The sequence below is a fragment of the Sinohyriopsis cumingii genome, unplaced genomic scaffold (assembly GCF_028554795.1).
Source record: "Sinohyriopsis cumingii isolate HCF-2022 unplaced genomic scaffold, ASM2855479v2 utg002140l, whole genome shotgun sequence".
Lineage (NCBI taxonomy): Eukaryota > Metazoa > Mollusca > Bivalvia > Unionida > Unionidae > Sinohyriopsis > Sinohyriopsis cumingii.
In genome coordinates, this window is record NW_028316139.1 from 145,496 (window position 1) to 163,304 (window position 17,809).

General features: G+C 36.5%; 1 protein-coding gene across 3 annotated transcripts in view; it reads left to right on the forward strand.

Annotated features, from left to right (window-relative positions):
* Positions 1 to 119: 119 nt before the first annotated feature.
* Positions 120 to 17,809, forward strand: part of LOC149770994 (uncharacterized) — a 41,270-nt gene continuing 23,580 nt past the window's right edge. For all 3 annotated transcript variants that reach the window (XM_089948914.1, XM_089948913.1, XM_089948915.1), the window contains exons 1-2: positions 120 to 285; positions 9,959 to 10,081. In XM_089948914.1, the coding sequence (XP_089805040.1) occupies positions 207 to 285; positions 9,959 to 10,081 (202 nt within the window). In that variant the 5' untranslated portion in view covers positions 120 to 206. The remainder of the gene's footprint in view (positions 286 to 9,958; positions 10,082 to 17,809) is intronic.

Consider the following 17,809-nt stretch of genomic DNA (forward strand, 5'->3'; position numbering starts at 1 on the left):
AATCGCTGGCTACTAAATATAATATAGGGTTTTCCCATGCACAGTTATTAATTAATGGGATTGTCTGGAATCCCATTCAAAAGTCATAGCCAACTTTAGGTCTTTATCATTCATGTGCTTAAACACGTTTTCCAGAGCGAAAAGTGCTGGAGGGCATTTTATTGTGTGCCGCTGTGAAAGTAACTGATAAGAAATTGTCGTAGACAATGACTGTTGTAAATGTTACAAGGATTCTGTTCAAACGAAACTTGTATTTGATTTGGATAGTATGCGGCGGATCAGATGGTAAATCTCTCTCTCTCTCTCTCTCTCTCTCTCTGCATGGCGACTAACATGACGACGACAACTGCAAAAAAACCTACAACAGTTAGGAAAAGGAAAGGAGAAAACGTTTTTTTTTGTGTGCGTGTGTGTGCTCTGCTCAAGATCTATTTATAGAAAGTAATTCATTTCTCGAATTTAAGCATGAGTATATGACTAATATGTGTAAAATCCCAGGGTGTGAAAACAGACACACCACAATGAGGTGTAACCTATAGGGGGCAGGGTCCTGTTTTTATGTACAAATTTAATGCCGCAATCAGCGACCTAGTATAAAAAATCATAAAAAATCAATACACAAGTGAGGTCAAAAAGGTCCATATTTTTAGATACCTATATTAAAACAAAGCATAAGAATAGTATTCACTTGACCAGAGAAGTCAATGGCAGTTCACAACAGAAGAGGTTCATGCACCCCAACCCCTATTTTATACCTGCATTTTTTACATCCAAATGCCAATTTTGACAGCATGTGGTGCTCACAGTGCAAACGCAAGCCCTTTCCCTGGATGAAAATTTTGAAAAACATTGTCTACTAAATAGTTTGATACAATTCAGAATAGTTGTCATCCAAGCCGTTTTTGAGATACTCTAGTTGCCTAGAACCCACGTGTTTACTGCTATGGGAGGCTAGCTCTTCTTCCTAGCCAACTATTGGTATTTCACTATCAACATACAGCAACTTTGGAAGGTGTACATGCCTGACATCAGGTTCAAGAACAACACAAGCCCAAAACACCTAGTTCACAAATATATCCATATCTATAAATACTAAACAATAATAGCTGAAAAAGTCACACCATAGCCTTAAGTTAAGAAATTTGCCAGGGGCCAATTTACGAAACTAGACCCTGCCACCATAAATCAAGCATACAAGATTTTATCTGCATTATCAACTCGTCCATTGGCAGTGCGCCATAAATATTTCTTGTCAACCGGATTATAATTTCGTATAATTTCACTGAGTGTAGATTTACAACAGGCAACTCTCTCTCTCTCTCTCTCTCTCTCTCACACACACGCGCACACACACATGAAAATAATCTAGTTATATCTCATGTTATCATAAACGTTTTTGTCCATGTAATTGAAACTTAATCGTTTGCCTATCGTCTTTTATTCCTCACGTATTACGTTCTTCTTCCTGGTAAAATTAACTTTATATGCATTTCCATAACAGTATATACTGCTTGAAATAAATTAGTGTCAATCACGTTAAGAGTGAAGCAAGGTCATCTAAACCCAAATACCAGAGAAGGGATGAAAGCATTGTTTGAAAGAGTTGTAGGTGTCTATATTACAAGCGTCTATCCGCAAATATATATATATATATATATATATATATATATATATATATATATATATATATATATATATATATATAAATGGAGTTAAATGAACCATTGCTAGAAGAGAATTAAAATATGTTTCATAAATATAAATATGTTATTTATTTATGAACCTAGATGGTATTTATTTCAAATTCTCTTTGTATGCTCATTTTCCAAATTCAATGGGGACATGGGGATATTTATAGTCCTTCTATTTAAGTGCGTTACTTAGTAAACACATCTGATGAGTGGTGTTTGGCGATCATGTTACAACACACAAACACACACACATGCACACACACACACGCACACTCTCTCTCTCTCTCTCTCTCTCTCTCTCTCTCTCTCTTCTATGTTTTGCATAAACTTCTTGAAGTTTCGTACTTAAAATTCAAACATGAGCTCATCACTTCTATCCGTCTGACGGATTTGAATCTGTACGTCGTTCAATCCGACTAGGTGTGTCGTATTTATTCGTGTATGTCAATCAGTCTGATTAGATATGTTGCACTTATTTGTGTATATCGCTCATACAACTGCAAACTGCAAAAACCCAGATATACCGTTACATTCAGTTGGTATATCTGCGTCAAAGCTCTTCGCGTAGATTCCAAATAACAGAACGAACAGCAAGATCAATATTTACCAGGGCATAATGGCACGGCAGGTCAGACTATCTTGTTATCGTTTATATGAGTGTTTTACACGGAAACGTCGGTAAATATTCTCTGTTGGTAATCCTGGTCGAAGAAATTTTGACTGTCGCTCATGGTCCATCATTCTAAAGAACCTGAAATGTAAAAGTAAAATCAAGTTACAGAGCGTTAAAATTCACAGCCCTCAGAGTTTCGTTGTCTGAAAGTTGCAATAATGATCCTGTCCTGTTTTCGAATATATACCCTGTTGTAGGATTAAATATACCGTTATAGAATATAAGCTCTAGGATACACAACATGTTGTAGGATTAAACTCTAGGATATATACCCTGTTGTAGGATTAAATGTACCGTTATAGGATATAAGCTCTAGGATATACACCCTGTTGTAGGATTAAATGTACCGTTATAGGATATAAGGTCTAGGATACACAACATGTTGTAGGATTCAATGTACCGTTATAGGATATAAGCTCTAGGATATATACCCTGTTGTAGGATTAAATGTACTGTTATAGGATATAAGCTCTAGGATACACAACATGTTGTAGGATTAAATGTACCGTTATAGGATATAACCTCTAGGATATACACCCTGTTGTAGGATTAAATGTACCGTTATGGAATATAAGCTCTAGGATACACAACATGTTGCAGGATTAAACTCTAGGATATATACCCTGTTGTAGGATTAAATGTACCGTTATAGGATATAAGCTCTAGGATATACACCCTGTTGTAGGATTAAATGTACCGTTATGGAATATAAGCTCTAGGATATAAACCCTGTTGTAGGATTAAATGTACCGTTATGGAATATAAGCTCTAGGATATACACCCTGTTGTAGGATTAAATGTACCGTTATAGAATATAAGCTCTAGGATATATACCCTGTTGTAGAATTAAATGTGCCGTTATAGAATATAAGCTCTAGGATACACAACATGTTGTAGGATTCAATGCACCGTTATAGGATATAAGCTCTAGGATATACACCCTGTTGTAGGATTAAATGTACCGTTATAGAATATAAGCTCTAGGATATATACCCTGTTGTAGGATTAAATGTACCGTTATAGGATATAAGCTCTAGGATATACAACATGTTGTAGGATTCAATGTACCGTTATAGGATATAAGCTCTAGGATATATACCCTGTTGTAGGATTAAATGTACCGTTATAGGATATAACCTCTAGGATATACAACATGTTGTAGGATTCAATGTACCGTTATAGGATATAAGCTCTAGGATATATACTCTGTTGTAGGATTAAATGTACCGTTATAGGATATAAGCTGTAGGATATACACCCTGCTGTAGGATCAAATATACCGTTATAGGATATAAGCTCTAGGATATACACCCTGTTGTAGGATTAAATATACCGTTATAGGATATAAGCTCTAGGATATATACAACCTGTTGTAGGATTAAATGTACCGTTATAGGATATAAGCTCTAGGATATATACCCTGTTGTAGGATTAAATGTACCGTTATAGGATATAAACTCTAGGATATACACCCTGTTGTAGGATTAAATATACCGTTATAGAATACAAGCTCTAGGATATATACCCTGTTGTAGGATTAAATGTACCGTTATAGGATATAAGCTCTAGGATATATACAACCTGTTGTAGGATTAAATGTACCGTTATAGGATATAAGCTCTAGGATATACACCCTGTTGTAGGATTAAATGTACCGTTATAGAATATAAGCTCTAGGATATACAACATGTTGTAGGATTAAATGTACCGTTATAGGATATAAGCTCTAGGATATACACCCTGTTGTAGGATTAAATGTACCGTTATGGAATATAAGCTCTAGGATGCACAACATGTTGTAGGATTAAACTCTAGGATATATACCCTGTTGTAGGATTAAATGTACTGTTATAGGATATAACCTCTAGGATATACACCCTGTTGTAGGATTAAATGTACCGTTATGGAATATAAACTCTAGGATATACACCCTGTTGTAGGATTAAATGTACCGTTATGGAATATAAGCTCTAGGATATACACCCTGTTGTAGGATTAAATGTACCGTTATAGAATATAAGCTCTAGGATATATACCCTGTTGTAGAATTAAATGTACCGTTATAGAATATAAGCTCTAGGATACACAACATGTTGTAGGATTCAATGCACCGTTATAGGATATAAGCTCTAGGATATACACCCTGTTGTAGGATTAAATGTACCGTTATAGAATATAAGCCCTAGGATATATACCCTGTTGTAGGATTAAATGTACCGTTATAGGATATAAGCTCTAGGATATACAACATGTTGTAGGATTAAATGTACCGTTATAGGATATAAGTTCTAGGATATATACCCTGTTGTAGGATTAAATGTACCGTTAGAGGATATAAGCTCTAGGATATAAAACATGTTGTAGGATTCAATATACCGTTATAGAATATAAGCTCTAGGATATACAACATGTTGTAGGATTCAATGTACCGTTATAGGATATAAGTTCTAGGATATATACCCTGTTGTAGGATTCAATTTACCGTTATAGGATATAAGCTCTAGGATATATACCCTGTTGCAGGATTAAATGTACCGTTATAGGATATAAGCTGTAGGATATACACCCTGTTGTAGGATTAAATATACCGTTATAGGATATAAGCTCTAGGATACACACCCTGTTGTAGGATTCAATGTACCGTTATAGAATATAAGCTGTAGGATATACACCCTGTTGTAGGATTAAATGTACCGTTATAGGATATAAGCTCTAGGATATATACCCTGTTGTAGGATTAAATGTACCGTTATAGGATATAAGCTCTAGGATATACACCCTGTTGTAGGATTAAATGTACCGTTATAGGATATAAGCTGTAGGATATACACCCTGTTGTAGGATTAAATGTACCGTTATAGGATATAAGCTCTAGGATATACACCCTGTTGTAGGATTCAATGTACCGTTATAGGATATAAGCTCTAGGATATATACCCTGTTGTAGGATTAAATGTACCGTTATAGGATATAAGCTCTAGGATATATGCAACCTGTTGTAGGATTAAAAAATTTACCGTTGTAGGATATAAGCTCTAGGATATACAGCATGTTGTAGGATTAAATGTACCGTTATAGGATATAAGCTCTAGGATATACACCCTGTTGTAGGATTAAATGTACCGTTATAGAATATAAGCTGTAGGATATATACCCTGTTGTAGGATTAAATGTACCGTTATAGGATATAAGCTCTAGGATATACAACATGTTGTAGGATTAAATGTACCGTTATAGGATATAAGCTCTAGGATATATACCCTGTTGTAGGATTAAATGTACCGTTATAGGATATAAGCTCTAGGATATATACCCTGTTGTAGGATTAAATGTACCGTTATAGAATATAAGCTCTAGGATACACAACATGTTGTAGGATTAAATGTACCGTTATATGATATAAGCTCTAGGATATATACCCTGTTGTAGGATTAAATGTACCGTTATACGATATAAGCTCTAGGATATATACCCTGTTGTAGGATTAAATGTACCGTTATATGATATAAGCTCTAGGATATATACCCTGTTGTAGGATTAAGTATACCGTTATAGAATATAAGCTCTAGGATATATACCCTGTTGTAGGATTAAATGTACCGTTATAGAATATAAGCTCTAGGATATATACCCTGTTGTAGGATTAAATATATCGTTATAGGATATAAGCTCTAGGATATACACCCTGTTGTAGGATTAAATGTACCGTTATAGGATATAAGGTCTAGGATATATACCCTGTTGTAGGATTAAATATCCCGTTATAGAATATAAGCTCTAGGATATATACCCTGTTGTAGGATTAAATGTACCGTTATAGAATATAAGCTCTAGGATATACAACATGTTGTAGGATTAAATGTACCGTTATAGGATATAAGCTCTAGGATATATACCCTGTTGTAGGATTAAATGTACCATTATAGGATAGAAGCTCTAGGATATACACACTGTTGTAGGATTAAATGTACCGTTATAGGATATAAGCTCTAGGATATATACCCTGTTGTAGGATTAAATATACCGTTATAGAATATAAGCTCTAGGATATATACCCTGTTGTAGGATTAAATGTACCGTTATGGAATATAAGCTCTAGGATATACAACATGTTGTAGGATTAAATGTACCGTTATAGGATATAAGCTCTGGGATATATACCCTGTTGTAGGATTAAATGTACCGTTATAGGATATAAGCTGTAGGATATACACCCTGTTGTAGGATTAAATGTACCGTTATAGGATATAAGCTCTATGATATACACCCTGTTGTAGGATTAAATGTACCGTTATAGAATATAAGCTCTAGGATATATACCCTGTTGTAGGATTAAATGTACCGTTATAGAATATATGCTCAAGGATACACAACATGTTGTAAAATTAAATGTACCGTTATAGGATATAAGCTCTAGGATATACACCCTGTTGTAGGATTAAATGTACCGTTATAGAATATAAGCTGTAGGATATATACCCTGTTGTAGGATTAAATGTACCGTTATAGAATATAAGCTCTAGGATACACAACATGTTGTAGGACTAAATGTACCGTTATAGGATATAAGCTCTAGAATATATACCCTGTTGTAGGATTAAATGTACCGTTATAGAATATAAGCTCTAGGATACACAACATGTTGTAGGATTAAATGTACCGTTATAGAATATAAGCTCTAGGATATATACCCTGTTGTAGGATTAAATGTACCGTTATAGGATATAAGCTCTAGGATATATACTACCTGTTGTAGGATTAAATGTACCGTTATAGGATATAAGCTCTTGGATATACACCCTTTTGTAGGATCAAATGTACCGTTATAGGATATAAGCTGTAGGAGATATACCCTGTTGTAGGATTAAATGTACCGTTATAGGATATAAGCTCTTCGATATACAACATGTTGTAGGATTAAATATACCGTTATAGGATATAAGCTCTAGGATATATACAACCTGTTGTAGGATTAAATGTACCGTTATAGGATATAAGCTCTAGGATATATACCCTGTTGTAGGATTAAATGTACCGTTATAGGATATAAGCTCTAGGATATATAGAACCTGTTGTAGGATTAAATGTACCGTTATAGGATATAAGCTCTACGATATATACCCTGTTGTAGGATTAAATGTACCGTTATAGGATATAAACTCTAGGATATACAACCTGTTGTAGGATTAAGTATACCGTTATAGGATATAAGCTCTAGGATATATACCCTGTTGTAGGATTAAATGCACCGTTATAGAATATAAGCTCTAGGATATATACCCTGTTGTAGAATTCAATGTACCGTTATAGAATATAAGCTCTAGGATGCACAACATGTTGTAGGATTAAATGTACCGTTATAGGATATAATCTCTAGGATATATACCCTGTTGTAGGATTAAATGTACCGTTATAGGATATAAGCTCTAGGATATATACCCTGTTGTAGGATTCAATTTACCGTTATAGAATATAAGCTCTAGGATACACAACATGTTGTAGGATTCAATGTATCGTTATTGAATATAAGCTCTAGGATATACAACATGTTGTAGGATTAAATGTACCGTTATAGGATATACGCTCTAGGATATATACCCTGTTGTAGGATTCAATGTACCGTTATAGAATATAAGCTCTAGGATATACACCCTGTTGGAGGATTAAATGTACCGTTATAGGATATAAACTCTAGGATATACACCCTGTTGAAGAATATAAACCGTGTTGTAAGTATAGCTCCTGTTATGGAATATAAGCTACGTTGAAGAATGTAAGCCCTGTTGAAGAATATTAGCACTATTGTAGAATTTAAACCCTACTGTAAGATATAACTACTTTGTAGAATATAAACCACATTGAAGAATATAAACTGTTGTAGAACATACATACTGTTATAAACCCTTTTGTGGAATATAATCACCGTTGTAGAATACAATAGAAAATAAACCCTGTTGTAGAATGTACGCACTTTTGTAGAATACAAACCCTCTTGGAGTATATAAGCTGTGTTGTAGAAAACAAGCCCTGTTATAGAATATAAACTCTGTTGTAGATTATAAGCACTGTTGTCGAATACAGGTCCTTGAAATTTGTGGAATATAAACCCTGTTGTTGAATATAAGCACAGTGGTAGAATACAAGTCCTGCTGAAGAATATAAATACTGTTGTAGGGTACAGATCGAATACACTTCCTGTTGCAAAATGCAACACTCCTCCTGTAGAATACAAGTCCTATTGTTAGAATACAGGTGGAACACAGGTCACGTTGTAAATGTGTTGTCAATGTTATCAGTCAATATGTTTAAGTTTTTCAATGCAGTTATCCACATTTTTAATATTTATGTTACATTTTCTCAGTAAATATTAAACAAGCAATGAGTGTTATAATCCAGAAAATGACTGAGTTATAACACTGAATCTGCCATTATGTCACATGGTGTAAATGATTGTGTTATAAGGGATAAACACTGAATCAGCCATTATGTCCTTTCGTGTACATGAGCGTGTGATTAGGAATAAACACTGAATCTGACATTCTGTCATTTCGTATAAATGAGTGTGTTATAAAGTATAAACACTAAATCTGCTTATCTGTCCTTTCGTGTAAATTAGTGTGTGATTAGGGGTAAACACTGAATCTGCCATTCTGTCATTTCGTGTAAATGAGTGTGTGTTTAGGGGTAACCAATAAATCTGCCATTCTCTCCGTTCGTGTAAATGAGATGGTGATTAGGCGTAAATTCTGAATCTGCCATTCTGTCATTTCGTGTAAATGAGTTTGTGATTAGGTGTAAACACTACATCTGCCATTCTGTTCTTTCGTGAAAATAAGTGTGTTATAAAACATAAACACTAAATCTTCCATTCTGTCCTTTCGTGTAAATGAGTGTGTGATTAGCGGTAAACACTGAATCTGCCATTTTGTCCGTTAGTGTAAATGAGTGTGTGATTAGATGTAAACACTAAATCTGCAATTATGTCGTATCGCGTAAGTTAGTGTTATAGGGTATAAACACTAAATCTGTATTTCTGTCCTTTCGTGTAAATGAGTGTGTGATTAGGTGTAAACACTGAATATGCCGTTTTGTCCTTTTGTGTTTTCATCAATATATCAGCTTTGAATAGCTACTTAAGATAAGACCCCCCCCCCAATAAAATAGAAACCCAGATTTTTTTTAGTATTTAACAGTCATTTGTAATAAAGACAGTGTTATAACCTATATAATAGTTTGTAAAATACTGATTAGATTTTAATATTCTGAAATACTTTTCATTAACCAACTATTTCTAACAGATACACTTAGGATTCAAAGGTACACACATTGAAACAAATATCAGCAAGAACATACGATAAAAGATAATGACGACAATTTCATTATGTCGAGTACAAATATTTACATCTATGAAAAGAAGCTCAAACTGAAATATTTTTGCGTCCACTACTGACCTTTTACATACTTGGCTTGTACGCCGACAAAGATGGATATTGATGCTTCATAACAGTATTACTTCAACGTCTTTCATTCTCCTACGTATTACAAATTCGACTAAATTGCATGTCCTAATAATAAAAAAAGTCCTTTTGAACAGCATATATTTGCGGAGATCCTGAAAACATCTTTAGTCTCGTGGAATACGGAAAGGAACAAGTTTGCTGCAACAACACACTTCACAGAAAAAATGATAGTCAAGGCAGGGAGAGAGACTGCTGTGGTATGTTTAGATTTATTTTCTCCGTCTTAAGAAAGCGTGTAAATATATTTGTATACACGCACGCACCTAAGTACGTCCATATATACGTATGTTTAATTCATCTACGTCATTTCTTCATTTTTAATATATTTAATTTTTTTCATAAATATTTTATCTAATAAGCATTGGCGACTGTAAACTAAAGATAACTAAAAAAATGGTGTCTTTCGGTGCTGTGACATGTAAGTATTCCCCAAAATAAATTAAAACAAATGAATTTGTTTTCTTCTCCAATAAAGGGCATCATTAGAGAGTTCTAGATTGTTTTGTACATTGCATGAAAGAATAATCGTGCACACTTTATACTGATTGCAAAGGTCATATTACAAATAAATTATTACTGTTAGGTCCATCGTGGTAGGCCGTTCTAAGTACAAAATGAACAAATATATATGCTTATTTTATAGTTCAAAATATTAATGTTCATATCCTCGAAGAAGTGCACAATATACTCTTAACAGGTGATAAAAAAGTGGAGGTGGGGTTAGGGTCTTTAAATGAGGAAGGCATAACTTAAAAATAAGATGAAATGTGTTTATTTTTTCATGGAGGTTGTATCAACGGGAACGCGTAGTTTAATAATAATAAGTCGAGCTAAAGTGATGCATTGTAAGTCTACGTTTCAGTTTGTTCTGCATGTTTATTTTTGGAAACCAGAGCCAAATATTTTCTATTCTGTGTATAGGGTTAGTAGTGAATGGGGTCACTTTAGCCTCAATGGGAATTAGCATTAAAAACACCCCTGGGTCACTTTAGCCTCAATGGGAAATTTAACATTACGAAAACACCTGGGTCACCTTAGCCTCAAGGGGAATTTAACATGGGAATAAAAATTGGGTCTGTTGAGCCTCAAGGGGAATTGAACATGGAAAATAATCTTGGGTCTGTTGAGCCTCAAGGGGAATTGAGCATAGGGAATAAATCGTGGGACTGTCTAGGGACAAGGGGAATTGAACAGGGGATTTTTTTTAAAAAATAAAAAAAATAAATAAAAACACGGGTAGGCAATTGAAAGTCTATCTCTTTTCGAGAGATGTGAGTTGCCCTGAAAAGGGCCTTTGGGTTTCTTCTTCTTCTAACTCCTGCACTTCTTCCACCAAGTCCTCACTTTTTCCATTATTCCTTTCTTCTTCCTCTTTTCAGTTTCTGTTATCCAGTCAGGATGACCCATATCTCTGAATTTCTGTTGGATCTTCATCCAGTTGTTATTCAATCTTTCAAACTCTAATTTCTTCTTCTTATCCTCTTCTTCCTTTCTCTCTTTGCTCCATTTTTCTTTTATCTTCATCACTTCTACTTTCATTATTTCTCTAATTAGTTCTTCTGCTTTTATCAACTGGTTAAAACACCACTTTACGTACCACCAGTCAGTCCAATAAAAGCTATTTTCTAGGAAGCTCCTGACTTCTATGACATGATCCAAGGCTTCCTTTAAAGTACCTACTCTCACGTAAGGTGGGTCAATGAATCCTCTGATTCTTTCTACTTCTTCCTCAATCATTCCACTTATTTGATCTTTTGCTACTCCAAGACTCTTCACATTGTTCAGGCTACCTTCAAATCTTCCTTCCTTATTCAATCTTTCTACTACATAAGTCCCATCCATTATCCAAAAATAGCTATGTCTCAAATCGTTAAATAAACTTGTCACCTCCATCTTCTTTGTTTATTCCTTAGAATGGTGCGAACGAGTTAGTTAGTTAGTTGGATTATAGTGGTTTTCGTTCTTTTGAACATGTACCACTTGTTTATTCACGCACTGCGTGATTTTTAATTACTCCTCAGGAAGGAAAAGGAGCCTCATCCCCCAGGCTTTTATGTACTCAAAGAGTACTTTTTAATTTAGCCACTCAGGTGTAGGACTAACTAGTCCTTAACAACCTGACTCAAAGGCTAACAAACATGAGCGGGAATAGTCACACCACACACTCGTGTTTCTTAGTTGGATTGAAATGCCCCAGGTGTCAAACCAAGCAGCATGTGACTCCCGCTACGATTGGTCGGCAGCGATGACGTCACATTAGGACACCTGGTCTTGTGGCATTGACGAAGTGACCCGCTTTTTTGATATCATCAATTGCCTTTCCCAGTCCCATATTCCGGTAGACAGAGCCTTCCTTTTTTCCACTCTGTTTAGGTGGTGCAGGTTCATCAGCTTCATCTCCGCTGGATGATGATACTTACAGGGCCGCTGCCAGCGTGGAAGTTTCAAATTCTTCAGGGACGTCTGCCAACATTGCCTGGATTTGGCTAAGTATGTTAGTAGAAATAGCTGTGGAAGCTTGATTTAAAAGTTCAGCCAGATGTTGTTTTAGAGACAAGGAGACGGTTAGGAGTATTTTTTTTTTTTTTTTCTTTTTTTTTTCTTCATGAATTCCATATTTATTTTGATTCCTTATCTTATTGGTTTGGAATGAAAACTTGTTTTTTGGTTGTTTGCATGTTATTATGGAGTCCTGTTTTAATTAATTCCTATTTTCCTATTTTAATTTTTTGTGGCCTTAATTGGTTTTTATTATTCGGGCTATGAACGGCTGTGTCAATCTGTGAACCCACGAGACCGAGCCGGCCGTCATAATTCCCAAACAGTGATTTTGTAATATTCGTCCTTAACTGGTTTTTATTATTCGGGCTATGAACGGCTGTGTCAATCTGTGAACCCACGAGACCGAGCCGGCCGTCATAATTCCCAAACAGTGATTTGTAATATTTTTAACTGGTTTTTGATTTACTTTCTTAGATTTTTTTGATTAGATTGGATTCGTGTATAAAACTTATGATATTTTTGAATGTTAGATTAATATTGGGGTTTGTGTTCATCAAGAATTCTGGGTATGTTGCAGGGGATCCAATATTATGCTGTTTAACTTCAAACTTAGCCCTTTCTTTTTCAAGTGTATGGCAGTTGTTAAAAATATGCTCTATGTCTTCTGGGACCCTGCAGTGGTAGCAGTTAGGGTTATGTGGTTGTGGTCCTATGTACTGTCCGAAGCTGTTAGCCAGCTTGGTTTTGCCCGTGAGTATTCTATTTATGAATTTTTGTTCACTGCCTTTTGTTTTGGGTGGTTTCCTATTTCTACATACTTCTTTAATGATGGTTTTTAGTTTCCTGCCTTGAGTGCTTGTGTTCCATAATTCCTGCCATTTATCATCAATGAGGGTTTTAGATATGCTATTGAGTTCGCATATGCTATAATCTAGGTTGATGTGAGTGGTTTCGTTTAGTTTTTGTTTAGCTGTTATATCTGCCATATCGTTACCTGGTATGTTAATATGGGATGGTATCCACATAAATTTTACTTGTAAGTTATTATTGTTCAGTATTTTTAACAATAAATTGGTTTGCCTAAGACAGTTTTCTCTTGATTTGGTGTTGTTATTAAGTATTGAGTTTATGACGCTTAGCGAGTCACTTATTATTACCGCTTGGGGTATTTTGTTCTCTTTGATCCATTTGAGTGCTTCAAGTATGGCCCAGAATTCAGCTGTGTACATAGAGCAGAGGTTAGGTAGTCTTCGTCCTACTTTAATGTTAAGTTCGGGGATTACGTAAGCTGCTGCTGTTCTGGGTGGTTCTGTAATTTTGGATCCATCAGTGTAAATCTTAATGTAGTTGCAATATTTTGAGTTGATTTCTTCTGTACAGATTGTGTTTAGTCTGAGTTCCTGTTCGTTTTTATTGCCATATTTCGTAATGAGGGTGTTAACTGAGGGGTTGATATTTATCCATGGTTCTTTGTCATAGTGATTTGCAATTTCTGCTTGGAGGTTGTCTATATTTCTCATCTTATATTATATACTATTCACATACGTGAAACAGCAATAAACTAACCCCAAATCTACTATCCACACACGCAAAGCATTAAAATGAAATCCTAATCTACTATCACACAAACCAACTTAAGCACTTACATAACCCAATAATCTACTATCCACGCAAACGTAAATGATCGCTTACACACACACACACACACACACACACACACACACAAATAAAAAGGAGTCAGTGTTTATATTCACACTACTCTACATACACACACACTGGCAAATCGATTACTATTTCTTTTCTAAAGGTTTGGGTAGCCCTGAAAAGGGCTGTTTGTTTTTGAACTCCATGGCACCTGGTTAATGATGGCACCTTCCAGGCCTGGCACCACACACACATCTTCTTCCCCAGTCTCTTTTCACTCTTTTTGGTGGGAGAGCAGAGGTGGGATAAGTGGCTTCAGAATCCCAATCTTCTGTCTCTGGGATTCTGAAATTTCCTTCTTGTGGGTTTGGTACCGCCATTCCTCTCTCCTTTTCCTCCTCTTCTTTTTTTCTTCTCTCCTCCTCTTCTTTCTTTCTTCTCTCCTCCTCTTCTTTCTTCCTTCTCTCCTCCTCTTTTATCCTTCCCTCTTCTACGAGGGCCTCCGCGGCCTGTTCATTTAAAATGAGTCTGGCATATTCCAGGTGCACATGAAGTTCCAACAGTTTCGCTAGCCTTCTGCTCATTCTGGTGTTGATCAATCAACAAGGGTAGCTGGACTGCCAAGTGAGTTTCAATTTATACTAAGAGCGCGGACGTGATGGAAAACATCCCCTATAACAAAATTGATCTTACCTAGATCACAACCGAACAACACGCGGACCTAAAAGAAACACTCACTTTTTTATACTACCCATCACTATTCTAAAAAATTTTATTAAACCAATAATATACTATTCACATACGCAAAGCAATCAAATCAAACCCCAAATCTACTCTCCCCACACGTCAAACAGCAAAAAAACAACAACATGATCATGAGCTACTATCCACACAAACTTACGTGATCACTTACAAACACACAATCATATACACAAACACATACACTCACACTATAAAAAAGAGTCAGTGTTTATATTCACACTACTCTACATACACACACATTGGCAAATCGATTACTATTTCTTTTCTAAAGGTTTGGGTAGCCCTGAAAAGGGCTGTTTGTTTTTGAACTCCATGGCACCTGGTTAATGATGGCACCTTCCAGGCCTGGCACCACACACACATCTTCTTCCCCAGTCTCTTTTCACTCTTTTTGGTGGGAGAGCAGAGGTGGGATAAGTGGCTTCAGAATCCCAATCTTCTGTCTCTGGGATTCTGAAATTTCCTTCTTGTGGGTTTGGTACAGCCATCCTTCTCTCCTTTTCCTCCTCTTCTTTTTCTCTTCTCTCCTCCTCTTCTTTCTTTCTTCTCTCCTCCTCTTCTTTCTTCCTTCTCTCCTCCTCTTTTATCCTTCCCTCTTCTACGAGGGCCCCCGCGGCCAGTTCATTTAAAATGAGTCTGGCATATTCCAGGTGCACATGAAGTTCCAACAGTTTCGCTAGCCTTCTGCTCATTCTGGTGTTGATCAATCAACAAGAGTAGCTGGACTGCCAAGTAAGTTTCAATTTATACTAAGAGCGCGGACGTGATGGAAAACATACGCATAACAAAATTGATCTTACCTAGATCACAACCGAACAACACGCGGACCTAAAAGAAACACTCACTTTTTTATACTACCCATCACTATTCTAAAAAATTTTATTAAACCAATAATATACTATTCACATACGCAAAGCAATCCAATCAAACCCCAAATCTACTCTCCCCACACGTCAAACAGCAAAAAAAAACAAAAAAAACAACAACATGATCATGATCTACTATCCACACAAACTTACGTGATCACTTACAAACACACAATCATATACACAAACACATACACTCACACTATAGAAAAGAGTCAGTGTTTATATTCACACTACTCTACATACACACATTGACAAATCAATTGTTATTTCCATTCTAGAGTATTGGATAGCCCTGAAAAGGCTGGTTTTTTTTTGTTTGCTATGGCAATCTTTTAGTTTCTAAGAATGCGATGTCCTCTGACGATAGACTTTCTGACGATAGGTCTGCTTCTTCGGAAAGAGAAGAAGAACTCTTTGGTGCCGATACGACAATCGACAAAGCCTCTGTCAGGTTCAGCTTGCTGCTGCTGTTGCTGCTCTCTCTGCTGTTTGTGAAGTCTGTACTTCTCTGTCCATTCTTCTTTCTCCCTGTTCACTTCTTCTCTGAAGAGCTCTTCTATCAGGTCTTCAGTGACTTTTAACATTCTCACATTCTCTATCTCATGGCAAACAGATCCAGTTCCGACTTGGAACAAGCGCAAGACTCTCGGTGCATCATTTTTTTCTCTTTCTCAATAATCGAAAACGTCTAAGTCTCGAATGGTTCTTCTTTTCTTTGCCTTTCTAGCTTTAGAAGTGTGAAGTCTGGTGAAAGGGTGTTTTCTTCGTCGTCTCTTTCTGCCTTGTCCTTGCTGAATGCCTGACTCGGTAGCGTGCAGGGCATTTATAGGTGTGTCTTGTCGGCCCAAAAGGTCTTTACCCGTTTGCAGCAAGACATTTTTGCATGCCCTCATGAAGGCTTCTTTAGGATTTTGTTTGTCGATGATGACATTTTGGAGAAATTCTTTGCCTTGTGTCAATGCCGCATCTTTCAAGGCGTGCAATCCGCGTGTCACCATCGGTTTCAACACCGGAGCCACCGAACGAAAGGCAGATTTTAACATATCTCCTAAACCGTGTCCTCGCTGTCGAGCAACCCCTCGGTACACTGGATACATGACTTACGAATCGTGAGAGAACCGTTTTCGAAAATGGAGTTTCACCGTGACTTTTCCTTTGGTGAATGGAATATTTTGTCCCAGATCTCCTTTTATAGCAATGTTGACCGTGTCCAAATACGACTTACTGACAGGCAAATAGTGAGGATGTACAAATTCGCGGTGAACGTGGTAAGTGTTTCCACCTTCCTCGTCAGGGACCGTGGCAGAATCCACTTTGAAGGAATGACACGCAGTAACGGTACGGAGGTGTTTCCCACCACGTTATACTCCACCACATCGGAGTACACAAACATCAAATTCAGTCCTTGGTTCAGTTCTACCGGGGCACGAAATAACTTGCTAAAAGACTCGTCGTCGTAAATGATTGGTAATTCGTTTTTCTTGAGCATGGCCATTCTCATGTCCATGTCTCCGCCCAACATGTCAAACAATTCAGGACAAAATAAAATGGACACGATTTTACTCCCGTCAAATTTCATCAAGAAGCGACGAGCTGCTTTGTGGTATTCCATGGTGACACTTTCTTTGACACTTTCCAAAGCTTTCAGAAACACGACATTTTACCTGGAGGTTATGGTGCTCACCAAATGTTGACCACTAAAATAATAGCCTGGGGGAACGAACAAGTGATAGATAGTGTACTTTTGATTTTTTGTGCCAGGGGTTTTTTGTCATATTTGCCATAGGTATCCAAGTACTGTTGCAATTGTTCGTCATGAACTTCCACATCAAATTTATTTTGATTGGGAAGGACATTGAGGACTTGGGTCGGGTGAATGATTTCTACTAAAGCCACTTCCCAATGGGCTTCGTGATCTAATGGGATGGTCTGAGGTAATTTGGCCGTGTAACAGCACAACGTGTTCTTGGGAAACACCTCCATGGAACTGTCATTGGGTAAGGTTAAGTAAAATTTGTTGTTATTGTTCATAATTCCAGAGTTCTGTGGCTGTCCGAGGGGTTACTGGACGTCAGAGGTGTGTCTCCGCCCAAAATAGGGTTGCTGTTGTTGTTATTGGAGTGGTGACTGGCACTGGCACTGGACACA